This window comes from Onychomys torridus, chromosome 2, assembly GCF_903995425.1.
Source record: "Onychomys torridus chromosome 2, mOncTor1.1, whole genome shotgun sequence".
NCBI classification, from domain to species: Eukaryota; Metazoa; Chordata; class Mammalia; order Rodentia; family Cricetidae; genus Onychomys; species Onychomys torridus.
This window is the reverse complement of record NC_050444.1, coordinates 140,788,953-140,801,789: the sequence shown is the minus strand read 5'-3', so window position 1 is coordinate 140,801,789 and position 12,837 is coordinate 140,788,953. Positions and strand designations below refer to the sequence as shown.

Below are 12,837 nucleotides of genomic sequence, written 5' to 3'. Positions count from 1 at the left end.
AAAAAAGGCTGACTTTGGGCTTTCGGACCATACGTCCTAGAAAAATAAAACTGCCATTATCTGAAAAGGAGATGGCAGTGGGTGGAGCAGAGATCTGGGGGGAGGAGAATGGGGGTGTCTGCACCAACCATCCAAGTGTGTTCCAGTACACAGTTCCACGTACATGCCTGGCATCTCAGGGAGGCTTTGGGCTGGAGTTATGTATCTGGGAGTCAATAGGCTCTCAGTAATATTCAAAGCTACAAGCCTGGATGAGATCACCTACGGAGTGGGTATACACAGCAGAGCAGGGACAGAGCCCTGGAAAACTCCAGTGGTGACATCCTGAGAGGGACACAGATAAGAATCAGCAGTCGGGGGAGGTGGAGGGAGTGTGGTGTCCAAAGAGCCACCAGAGAAAAGTGTTCCAGGAAGTAGGGTCATCCACTATGTTAGACGTCACCGATGGTCAAGGAACACGAAGACCTGGCATTAACGAGTGGCACCAGGGACAGAGGCTGGCTTGATGCAGAGAGGCAGCTGTGCCAAATCAGAATCCGATTCAGGAAATGGAACAAAGGAAGGGCTTCCGAGAGACTGCCGAGGCTCACAATAGGAGTCGATGGACGGTCTTCTGCATGGCTTTTGCATTGCTCTCCCTGCACCCCCCAGTAAACAGTAAAAATAGCTAACCTTTATTGAGCACTGGCTAGGTGCCAAGAATGCTATTATGATGCCTATTTTTAAAAAGGGAAGGAAGGGGCTCAAAAGTCATGTAACTTGCCCCAGGTCACTCAGTTGGTAAGTACCACTGCCTCCATTTAATGAAAAGGCAGGCCTACACTTAGGTATAGAAATCACTTTCTTGGGGTTGGGGATTTAGCTCAGTGGTAGAGTGCTTGCCTAGCAAGCACAAGGCCCTGGGTTCAGTCCTCAGCTCTGGCAAAAAAAAAGAAAAAAAAGAAATCACTTTCTTCTCTTTCAGATAGGGTTTCCTGTACCCTAGACTGGCCTCCAACTTGCTAAGTAACTGAGGATGGCCTTGAACTTTTGATCTGTCTGCTGAGACAGGCATGTGCCTCAGTGGAATCAAACCCAGGTCTTTGTGAATGGGAGGCAAGCACTTTGCTAACTGAGCTACACTGGAACTCCAGCATTGGAACTCAATTTTATAAAACATTGGTCTGGGGCCAGTACCTTGTATTTCAATGTTGTTTTCTACTAGCCCCCACAAATCCCCTGAGAGTTATCTAACACTAACACTGTCCTTTGGTTTTGTTTCTCTGAGATCAGAGTCTTACTATGTGGCCAAGGTTGGCCTTGAATCTTGCCCACCTTCCCTTCACACGTGCCAAGGTTGTCCAGAGTGCTGGGATTACAAGCATGTGCTGTCATTTCTGGCTTACCCTTATCATTTCAAAGATGAGGAAACAGAGTGTTGAAAGGGAATGTAGTCCATGGGAGTGGTGGTCATGGCAGCAGAACTCAGGCCCAGGCGGCCTGGGAGACTTCAGCTCTGCCTCTCTCTGCCTTGTCTGTACCTCTCACTTAGGAGTCGGGTGCAGTCAGGCCTGAGGAGGGCTGGAGAGTCGCAGAGAAATGATGCTGTCCTTCTGCACATGCTCACACTTGGAGCACACTTGGTGGGTTCTTGGGGATTCCCAGCCCAAGAAGCTCTGAAGTCACAGGCAGGCTTCAGGGCTTGCCCAGAACTTGCCAGGCTTGCTTTCTCTCCACGGATAGACTGGTGTTACAGCGTAGAGAGAGCACAGCGCTTCCCTTTCTTACCCTTCCCTCCGGGTACGCAGGGCCACTCCCTACCTGTCCAGTTGTGAGGGAGCGGCTATAGCCAGGGATGGAACTCCGGGGATGGATCCGGGGTGGGACACAGCAGCTGAAAAAGGCAAATGCCCAGTCGGAATGGGAGTATGCTAGGAGGGGGAGAGTGGGCATGATAACATTAGGGCCTCCCCAAAGAAACTCCCCAGGAGACTTTGGGTACAAGCACTCTTCTCCTCCCACCACAAAAGAAACTGGAAGTCAGAGAGTAGGGACTGTCCCTGCAGGAACCCCGAGTCATCCCTGACACACACACACACACACACACCACCACCACCACCACCACCACCACCACCACCACCACCACCACCACCATCCTTACTTGATCCTGGCTGTGTCCACGCTGGAAGAGCGGCGGGAGGCAAAGCGGCGGGCGAGTGCTTTGGGAGATGTCTTGGGGCTACCGTCCGAATCTCCACTCTCCTCATCCCCCATGGCTTTGATGTAGCTGCCGCTCCGCATCCTGCGGCAGGGGATCTCCCCATCCTTGCCACCCGTGGGGTAACCCCCCCAGTCATCTTGCGGCACCTGCAAGGACAAGAGCCTCTATCTCTCAGACTCGCCATCCTTCAGCGTGGAGGAGAGGGTGTTCTTCCTCCCACCGCCAGTGAGAGGCGCTCTGCCCTGCTGGGGAGCAAGCCACACTGGAGAGTATGCACAAAGGACCTAGAGGGGATGTCTTAGGGTGTTCCTCTCCCTTGTGGGGGTTGCTGCATCATCCTCCAGAGACCTTTAGCCATTCATTGAAAGGTCAGCTAAAGAGCCTCTGGGTGACATCTCAGATGACGCCAAGACACTGAAGACCAGAGGCCTGAGTGGCCTGTCAATCATATCCCCATACACCCAGCATCACCTCACCTGTACCTTTCGCCCATCCTCTTCATCCTTTTAATATGCTTCCACTCCCCCATCCTCTGGCTCTCTCCCAGCTCTCAAGGAACCACAGAGGGTATTAGGCAGGGAGAGCATCGTCACTTTCCACAGGCTAGATGGTCAGAAGATCGGGGGCCCAGGCAACAGCTCAAGTGGCAGGAGGGAAGCTAATTAGGAGGCTGAGGCTGTTATGCAGGCAAGGGATGATGCGGCCTAAATTAAGACAATGAGACTAAGGGGAAGAGGAGGAGATGGAGACGAGAGGAGCATCAGTGAGTCTGATTAGCGGGGGAAGCAAGAGGAGCTGAGAGGAGTCCAAGATGACTGACATGGCTAAGGACCTGGGGGTGGGAGTGCTGTCCTTCACTGAGCCACAGAACTCCAAACAAATCCATTTGGGAGGGGGTGACAGATTCAGTGTTGAGTACCCCGAGTTTGGCCTGGAACTGAGGTGTTTGTTATCCTTACTCTTGGGTTTACTGGTGGAGATGGGCTGGAGGCAGACATGCAGGGATCAAGGCGGGGTGGGGGGACCAGATGCCCAGGAGTAAAGGAGACTCCCCAGGGGGAAGGGACTGAGGCTAGATCCACTGGCATTTTAAAAAGGATTGCAGAGAAAGGAAAGGGGACTGTGAAGTCACCTGAGAAGGAGTGGGCAGAGGGGTAGGAGGGAGTCAGGAGAATGCCATGTCACAGAAACGAGACATTTCAAGAAGAAAGGGAGTCAATTATGTCAAATGCCACAGTGCTCTCCAAGGTTAGTAACTTGTGCTCTGGAGTTAGGAGACCCAGTGCAAATGCTGGCCCTGTCGCTTGCTAGCTAGGTGAACTTGAGCAAAGCTAATTAAGCTCCAAGCATCAGTTTCCCGGTCTATCAATTGGTAAAAGTAATTATACCTACATCAGAACAGTTGGTGGGAAAGATGAACAGGCAACAGAGTGCCTAGCACACGGGACCACTCAGTAAAAGGTGGCTATTATTGCAGGCACTGAAGCCTCTGCTGGGGACTGCTCCCAGAGACCACCGGTGAGCAGCAGCCAGGGCACTATGGGGGGCAGGATGGGAAAATCCAACTGTGGTGAAAAGTGAAAGGAGGAAAGGAAGCCGTGCTCTATGGAAAGGGATGGCGGGAAGTGGTAGGGTGAGGATTTGGAGAAATGTTTCAGGGTAAAAGGAGCTGTGGGTGCATTTTCAAGAAAGCCAGTCAAGACCAGCTTTAACTACAGGGGCAGTAGAGGGATGAAGGGCTGAGGAGCCCGAGTGGAGGAGGGACCAAGCCAGCATGCGTTGGAGTCCATGATGGTCACCAGGCTGTGAAGAGTGAGATCTAAGGGGAGAAGGATTTGGAGCACATGCTGGGAGGAAGAGGTCAAACAGAGCAAGTACGGAGGCTCCAAGAGGGAGCCAGGCTGAGGGAGGAGCACCCACGAGAGGGGTGAAGGTACAGGGAGACACCCTCCTAAGGGAGCAGGTTCAGGGAGGGGCCAGAGCTCCACTGGAAGGAAGATGGAAACAGGGAATGAGTGACGCTCGAGGGGGGAAGAAAAGGCTCACGGGCTCACGGTGTCCAGTGAGAGAAATCGGGCTCCATTAAAGGGGTAGGAAGCTGGCTGTGGTGATGTATTACCGCACTTGGGAGGTGGAGGCAGATGGAGACAACCTGGCCTATGCAGTTAGTTGGAGGCCACCCTGGGCTACATGCGACCCTATCGAGAGAGGGGGTGGGGATATCCCAATGAAGACACCAGGTCACATAACGCCAACCTCCCCGACTTCTGTACCAGGGAAGCACTAGGCTGTCTTGGAAGGTCCTTGCAGACTTTGGTTCACCCACAAATGGGCTCAGGCCCCCATCCAAACCCCATCCTGTTACTATGCTCTGGAACCCCAGGCTCTGAGAACCACCCCCCCACCGCCCCACCACCCCCACCACCACCCCCACCACCCCCACCCCCACCCCCACCCCGTCCTCTACCGAGAGGCGTGGCAGGGGGCCAGCAAATGGGATGGCCAGGGCAGCACGGCCACACTGCAGGGCTCCCACTCCACAGCCACTGCAGAGCTCTCTGCTCCTCTGCAGGACACTGTGAGGTGCATGTTAAAAAGGAAGCCCCCAGGGAGGTCAGGACAGCCCCAGAGACCAGCAGGGAGCAGTAAATGGTGGCCAGGTCTGCTTACAGGGGAGGAAGGGTGAGTGCTTCCTCCCTGAGCCTTTCAGTTCTCAGCCTAGAGCACCTGCCCACCCAGGGAGAGAGAAATCTGAAGCTAACCTACACACCTCAAATCTCAGACGTCTAGTCCTGGTTTTGCTCTAGTCCTATCTCTTCTCTTGGGCCTTCATGATCCCCCAGGAGAGTACTAACATGTGCATAATTGACAGGCAAGGCCAATGTCACCCCAAAGGCTCATGCAAGCTTACCTCTCCATACCTTGCAAGACACTGTAGCATCTCCCTGGCTCACCTTCAATCTGCACTTGACTGACTCCAAGTCCTCCACAGAGACTCAGCTCAGGAGACATTCCTCCCAGGAGCTTTCCCCCAGCCACCCCTAGCCACCACCCACAGGTGAGCGAGGAGCCTCCTCAGTGTTCCCACGGGACCCAGGATTCTCTTCTATCACACAGCTTACCATCTGCTTCCTGGTCTATTCCCTAGAAACTGTGAGCCCTCAGCGGCAGGGGTCCTGATCACTGTATCAAGGACATGTTCATTGAATGAATGGATGTGGATTAACAACCTAGGAGAAACGTGGACTTCGGGGATAGTCCTACATCTGCTAGGTCGCCAAGACTTGTATTGATTTGTCTTCCTAAAATGATGGTAGTACAGGCCGGCTGAAGCTGGAATGAAAACCCCAGGAAGGGCTCAGAGCTCCCAGCCTAGGCAAAAGGACCACAAGGTCACATGGGACAATATGAGAGATCTGTACAGCCATCACTCTGCCATCCTCTCTTAAGAAGCCCTGCCTGGAATGACTCAAACTTCAGTATGTCACTAGCCTTGGAAAACCCCCAAAATGCATGCCTCCAGGCTCCTCCATAATTTCCTGGACTGTCCCACCACACCATAGCCCAGAATGACAAACCCAAGTAGATGCATGTTCTGGAAACTGATCTTCATATTCCCATTCTGGACCGACTGGATTTAAGTACAGAAGGTCTAGGGAAAGGCTGGTGCTGGAAGAACTTCTCCCCAACTGCTAAGCTCCAAGTTAGAGCTACAGGTAATACCACACTGTCCCATCCGCTGCCTTCCCGTAACCTCACACTGCCTTCAACCCCAGAAGACAGAGGTCAGCGCATCCTGTCCAAACCAGAAGGTCAAGAAGTCTTCCTGGTATTGGCATGCATGGTCAAATTAGAGGGTTCCATTCACTGTACAATGAGTAAAGAGAAACCCCAAATCGGACTCAAGGTAGCACAGAAGCAGAGCCTCAAGACCTCCAATCCAGGGCTAGCTGGATTCCACCCCACCATGTCCACTGTCCCCAGTGGAACCAGACTGGTGAGGACTCAGAACATGGTTCCCCACCCCACAAAGCCTCACCTGCAGATAGTGATAAGTCCTGGCTTTGGCCTTGGTCTCTGGACCCAGGAGCCCCTTTCCTGGCCCGGCCCCTGGGTATCCATCCCGGCCCTGGCTGACCATCATGGTATGCCAGGCACTTCGCTTGACTGACTGTCCGTCCAGTGACATGGACATGCCAGTGCAGGCAAGGCAGCGGCCTTCCGACCCGCCCGAACGCCCCTTGAAGCTCAAGTCTCGGTAGGACCCATCTGGAGCTTCCAGGCAGAAGGGACCACCAGGCTCTCCAGGGGGCCTCCCACCCGCAGGAAAGCCACTGTCGCTGTCCAGATTGTCATCAGAGCTCCACCAGCCTGTGGCCTTGGTCTGGTGTCGCCCATCCCCCTTGCGGTCCTTGCTCTTGCTCCGTTTGCCATGCCGAGACTGGTGGTGGTGGTGATGGTGGTGGTGATGGTGGTGGTGGGAGGTGTGAGGGCCTCCAGAGCCTGGGCCAGGGTAGCTGTCTCCCCCAGAGCCACCTCTTCCCTCGGCCTTGGGCCCATTATAGTCTCGCTTCCCAGGTGCCTCCAGAGAGTGGGACTTGGCAAAGAGCTTCTGCACAGAGTGAACCAGGTGCCTGATGCGGCTGGGGCTCTCGCTGCGAGCCTCAGGGGCCGGGCCAGATCCAGGTCCAGGCCCAGGCCCTGCTGGACCTCGCTGGTATGGGAGTGTGTGGAAGCCATCTTGCTGAACTGGCAACTGCTTTTCAAACTGATCCAGGAGTGTGGGAGGCAGGCGGGTGGCACCCTTGCCCTGTGGGTGGCCCACACAGTCTTCACAGGTGTCGAAGGGGCCCTGGCCGGGGTACATCCTGGGGAAGGTGCTGCTGCCTCCCCCAGCCCCCACCCCCCCTGGGCCTCCCTCAGGGCCTACTGATGATGGACCCTCACTCAGGCTCAGGGGCCCTTCTGGAGAAAGGTGTCCCAGGCCAGCTCTTGGGGCACAGAAGCGGGGCTCGGTGGAGAAGGCCTCCCTGGAGCCCAGCAGGTATGGGGCCCTGGAAGCTGGGCCCACGTCCATATGCTGCTGGTCAGCAAAGCGGGCTGGGCGGGGATGGCTGCCTCGGTCGCCATGGTAACCCCTCATGGCCTCTGCAAAGGCTCTTCATATTGTTGGGGGCCAGGCCCCAGGAACCTCCTGAGAAAATAGGGAGAAAAGGGATTTGGATTGAACAACAGGCCACTTCACCTAAAATCATCTTTCACTAGGCACCGTGGCATCCCTTGGTATAGTACATACCAATTTATTGTCATTAATTATACTATCTTTCCACACATGGACTGAAAAGTCCTTAAAACAGTCAGAATAGACAAAGACACAAGGGCACAAAATAATCCCACCATTCATCAATGCTGCAAATTTGATAAATACTTATTCACTAGAGGAAATGCTTTCAGCCAAATGGGCTCTTAAATATCCTTAGATTATCAAAAAACAAAAGGAGACCCAAGCAGACACACAACATATTCAAAGAAACCAGTCATTAGGTGAACTGGCTTTCAACAAGCTAAGCTGTAGCAAATTGATCCACAGCCATCCCTCTGCCTCAACCCTAGCGCACATCCCACTGCTGCCGAGGCCAGGCCTCGGAGCCAGAGCACCCAGCACCACATGGAAGAGAACACTAACTTCAAGTCCACACCTCCACGCCACTCCATAACACCTCCCCCCACTTTCTTCCACATCTACGTTCTCGAATCTGACTACAGGCTCCTCCCTTCCTCAGGAATGCTATAGGTTCCTCCTACCTTTGCTGGCTTCCAGATACTCTCCCACTGGAGTTGTTCCCTGTCCTCCCCTTGCCTATTACCCTTTGCCACACTCCCTCCCCACGGAGGGGGAAGGGGGTAGTGGAGGGAGGAAAGACCACAGAGCAGAACGCTGGCTAGACCAGACACCGTGTGACACCAGACTGAGACTGGAACTCAGGACTTCTTCCTCCCAGGAACAGGGGATTGGTGAAGCCAGGAGCCAGTGGAGAAGCCATTGTGGAACCAATATCTCTGGCCCCCATCCCAGGCTTGCCAAGGCTACAGGACAAGAGAGGTCAGCTCTCAGCAGGAGTTGCCTCCAATCAGGACTCCAGGAGCTGCCAGGACAGGAGATATTGGCAGAGAGGAGTTGACAGCGGGGGACAGGGACAGAGGGTCTGGCAGACGGAGCCCTCCCCCACCTCAGACCAGCTCCTGGGCCATCTGCTGACTAGGAGATGGCTGTCTCAGAGATTCCAGACAGCAGCACCTCCTAAGACTGAATCTCCCCTCCTCCCCACACCGATTCCCCGCATCCACTCCGCTTCTGGTTTCTCCCAGACCCTGCCGGCAGCTCATCTCCTCCTATTTCCCTAACACTAGTGATTGCACACACCTTGTGGTCTCTAAGCCGACGGAAAATCTTGTCATGTAGACATTATCCACACTTACCCTGAGAAAATGGTACTCAAAATGAAGAGATGGAAAAGCCAGTAAAGGGGTTGAGTCACTTCAAATCGAGTGTTTGGGTTTGAGACTCTGAATATAACCTCCATCTCCCAAATTTCCTAATACTCACCATCCGGGGTGTCCCATCCTTGCCATCAGGACCCCACCACCAGGCAGAATCCTAACTTCAGCAGGCACAGGACCACTGGCTCCTGACAGGCAAGAAAGAAGTGATTAGTCAGTAGAGGAGGAATGAGATTCCTCCTGGAGTCCTCAGGACAGGTCCCTGGCCTGACAATTTTCTTTCCCAACCCCCCAAACCAGGACTGGTTGGATCCCCCATGATGCAGAGGCTTCAGACCCTCAGGGAAATGAAGTTGGCTTCATTATGCAAATGTATGCAAATGCACTCACAGGTTGGACTACCTCCAATTGCAGGTGTCTGTGTGATCTGTCTATGGTGCTCAGCTACAGCGTTTTCATTGCCCTTAAAGATGGCTGCATTCCACAGACATTTGTAGAGCGCCTACTGCAAGGCAGACTGAATGAGAAGTGTACTGAGGTCATTTAAGTGTGGCCCCTGTCCTTAAAGGGTCTGAAGTCTCACCGGACAGAATTATGGTTCCTATACTCTGGCACAAACTGTTCCTTCCTCTTTGAATGGCCTCTTATCTACCCTCAAGCCCTCCTCCTGGCAAACACTTACTCACATGAAGCTTCACCTTCCCATGGAGACTTTCTGTACTCTTTATTCTGGGTTATGCCTCTCATTTGGGCTTTTATGACACTCTGGGTACCCCCAGGCAGCAGCAAGCACACTGCATTGAAATTGTTTGCCTCAGCCTTCATCTCCCCCAACTACTAAGGTCTCCAGTAAGGTGAAAAATAGGACTGGGTCATCTCTGGCTTGAGCCTGTCCTAAGTGAGTGTGAGTGGATGAGGAAATGGCTGTGCCAGAGAGAGATGACAAAATGCTAGGCTATCTTGAATTAACAACTAGACCAGATTCATAAGAGAAAAATCAAGGAAGCCTCCTTGGAGAAAGAGGTATTTGAAGTACAATATGGGTCAGGCAAAGGGTGGGTGTGGGATAATTCCCAGTGGAGAAAATGGTGGGTACAAGGTAGACAAAGAATACAAATATCAAATTCTGAGGGGTGGTTTGGGAAAGTTCCAGAAAGTGGTTAGGGTTTAGCAAATACTGGAAGAGAGAGAGAGAGAGAGAGAGAGAGAGAGAGAGAGAGAGAGAGAGAGAGGAGGACGACTCTGAAGTTTGCAGCAGCCGTGACTGGAAGGACTAATGGAGCCATTATTAGACACGGGGATGTCAAAAGGAAAAGCTAGCTTTGTGGGCATGATTAATAACAGTGAGAGAGACACAATCAGACATCAGGAAGAACTTCCTGGCCCTGAGGAATGTGACACAATGAAGAAGATTGTTGAAGTTGGTAGGAATCTTCTATAGAGGAAAGGTTCAGACATGTGCAGCTCCCAGCTCCAGGGCCCGGACCAAAGGAGCTATTGGTCATCTTGCCTAGAGGGACATGGGGGTGACCTTACTGATACCAAGAGCCTGGCTCTATGGCAATTCTCCTTTGTTGTCTTTTGCTAGGATAACGAGGGAGTTCAGACCAAGACGACCTGAGCTCTTGTGGAAAGCCATTCAGAAGCATCCCCCCTGGGATGAAGCTTTGACTAGCCTGGACTTTTGTCTACCGCATGTTCCTTTTGCTGCCCCAAGAAGGACACAGACCCGAGTCTCACAGCACAAAGGCCACTCTGGCTGAACCTCGAACCACCCCATTCACCTTGTCTATGGTCATATCAACCTGGAAGCTCACACTGAACATCCCAACAGTGGGTGTTCACAGGTGTCCCTTCCTCCAGCTTCCCACACCAGCTGCCACCAAGCTGCCGGGCTCCCATCAAACTGTTTTGTTTTGCTTTAGTTTAGTTTAGTTTTGTTTTTTCTTAAGATTTAGTTATGTGTATGAGTGTTTTGCATCATGCATGTATATACATCACCTGTGTCCCTGGTGCCTGCCAAGGTCAGAAAAAGGTGCCAAATCCCCTGGAACTGGAGTTATGGATCACTGTGAGCCACCATGTGGATGTGGGAAACAAACCCAGATCCTAGCAAATGTTCTTAACCACTGAGTCATCTCTCCATCCCTCTCTGTCTCGCTTTTTGAGAAAGGTTTCACATATCCCAGGCTGGCCTAGGACTCCTTCTGTAGCCAAGGATGACCTTGAACTCCTGATCTTGCGGTGTCTACCCCCCAATACTGAGATTACAGGTGTGAGCCACCCCACCCAGCTTGTCATCAAGTTCTTCCCAAGCTTGCTCCTCATGCTCACCAATCTCAGTTCCCTTAGCTCTAGTCTGGACAATCACTTTTCTCCAGGCAGACACCGAGCACTCATGCCCTACTGGAAAGAACTGTCTAGGAATAAAATACTCAGCCCCCAGGACCAGGTCTATGGTATCAGACAAACGGTAGAGTCTTCTAAGCCTAATAACACCTGTTCATACATCACGCAGGACTTTAGTGAACACCAAATGACACCATGCATATGAGACCACTTGACAACTCTGGAGGATCAGGGCCAGCCAGAGGACTCAGCGGGTAGAAAAAGCACTTGCAGCCAAGCCTGACTATCTGAGTTGGGCCCCCAGAGCCCACAAAGGGGAGGGAGAAAAGAGATTCCCAACTGTTGACCTTTAACCTCCACATGGGTCTTGTAACATTTGTGCACCCCTCCATGAACACACACACACACTTAATTATTTAAATTTTAAACCCCCAAAGATTACACAATGTAAACTCTAACATAACACCTTTATTTGATGATTGCTTTCATTTTGTAAAAATGTGTTATTTTCAATTATGTATATGCTGTGTGTCTGTGTGGGGTATTCAAATGTGAGGATTGATGGCCACGGAGGCCAGAGGCCTGTCAGCCTCCTAGGGCTGAAGTTACAGGTGGTTGTGATTGTGAGCCAACCCACAGGGTGCTAGGAACTGAACCTGGGTCCCCTGCCAGAGCACTACAGGCTCTTAACCACTGAGCCATCTCTCCAACCCATAGTTTTTCCTTTTTCTTTTTTATTGAGACAGGATCTCACTACGTAGCCCAAGCACAGAGCTCCTCCTTCCTCACCCTCTTGAGTGCTGGGATTACAGGTGTTCAAGAAAACCCACCAGAAACCTTTATTTGGGCATCTAGAACTTTCACATACAAACAGCAAATAATACAGCTAAATACTGTTACTGAAGAAAGGGGATTTTCCACTCTGTATTTCCTAAAGAAAAAGAAAATGTAATCTCTTGCAGCCCAAGCCAGCTCTAAATTCCTTACACAGCCAAAAATGACCTTGAATTTCTGATCCTCCTGTCTCCACCTCTAGAGTGCTGGGAATGCATTCATGTGCCACCACACCCAATTTTAAAGGAGAGATTGAATTATGAATTGGCTTTCTCCTGTGTTCTATTCTTCAGATCCCATGCCTTCCCCCTCTGGCCCCACCTCACTACTAAATACAATGAATGGGGAGGAAAAGAGAGAGGAGGGGCCTCATCATCCAGTCCATCACCACTTCCTATGGATTTTACATCCTAAAAATAGCCGTGCCCACTTAGTTCCATACCCACCAATCACTGTTGGCTGATAGCAAAGACTGATTCTCAGACCCCTTCTCCCTTCCCAGTCCCCCTTGTGAGGAGGCCAGGCCATTCCACTGTGGCTAATGATTTATACATGAAAATACGAGGTTCCTGGGGAAAAGTCTGCCTTTGTGACAAGGGGCGGGGCTTGCTGGTGCCATCCTTCCTCCCTGCTTCCTGGCTGGAACAAGACAATGATGGCCAGATCTAGGCTATATAGCTCACTGTGGGAGAAAGGCTTAGATAATTGCAGAGATGTTAGTCCTGACACCATCAGGCCACAGAAACAACACAAGCAGTTGCCTTTCTCCAGGCCTATATATGATAAGGAACTAACTATTTGAAACCACCCACCGTTGGCCAGATTTTCTGCATTTGCAGCAAAAAACAGTGCCACCAAATCCAGCTGCACCTCAAACATCACCTTCTGCTGGGACATATGCAGGAGGCTCCTAACTAACTGATCTCCTGTTCCGGTAACCCAAATTATCACTT

The 12,837-nt window shown here is 51.9% G+C and overlaps 1 protein-coding gene across 4 annotated transcripts in view; it reads right to left on the bottom strand.

The window, feature by feature from the left end:
* The window catches only part of Dlgap3 (DLG associated protein 3), a 67,918-nt gene that overhangs the window by 33,769 nt on the left and 21,312 nt on the right, over positions 1 to 12,837 (bottom strand). For all 4 annotated transcript variants that reach the window (XM_036177465.1, XM_036177463.1, XM_036177464.1 and 1 more), the window contains exons 2-5: positions 8,808 to 8,889; positions 6,240 to 7,394; positions 2,141 to 2,346; positions 1,801 to 1,873 (exon numbers count right to left, since the gene is read on the bottom strand). In XM_036177465.1, coding sequence (XP_036033358.1) covers positions 1,801 to 1,873; positions 2,141 to 2,346; positions 6,240 to 7,343 — 1,383 coding nt within the window. In that variant the 5' untranslated portion in view covers positions 7,344 to 7,394; positions 8,808 to 8,889. The remainder of the gene's footprint in view (positions 1 to 1,800; positions 1,874 to 2,140; positions 2,347 to 6,239; positions 7,395 to 8,807; positions 8,890 to 12,837) is intronic.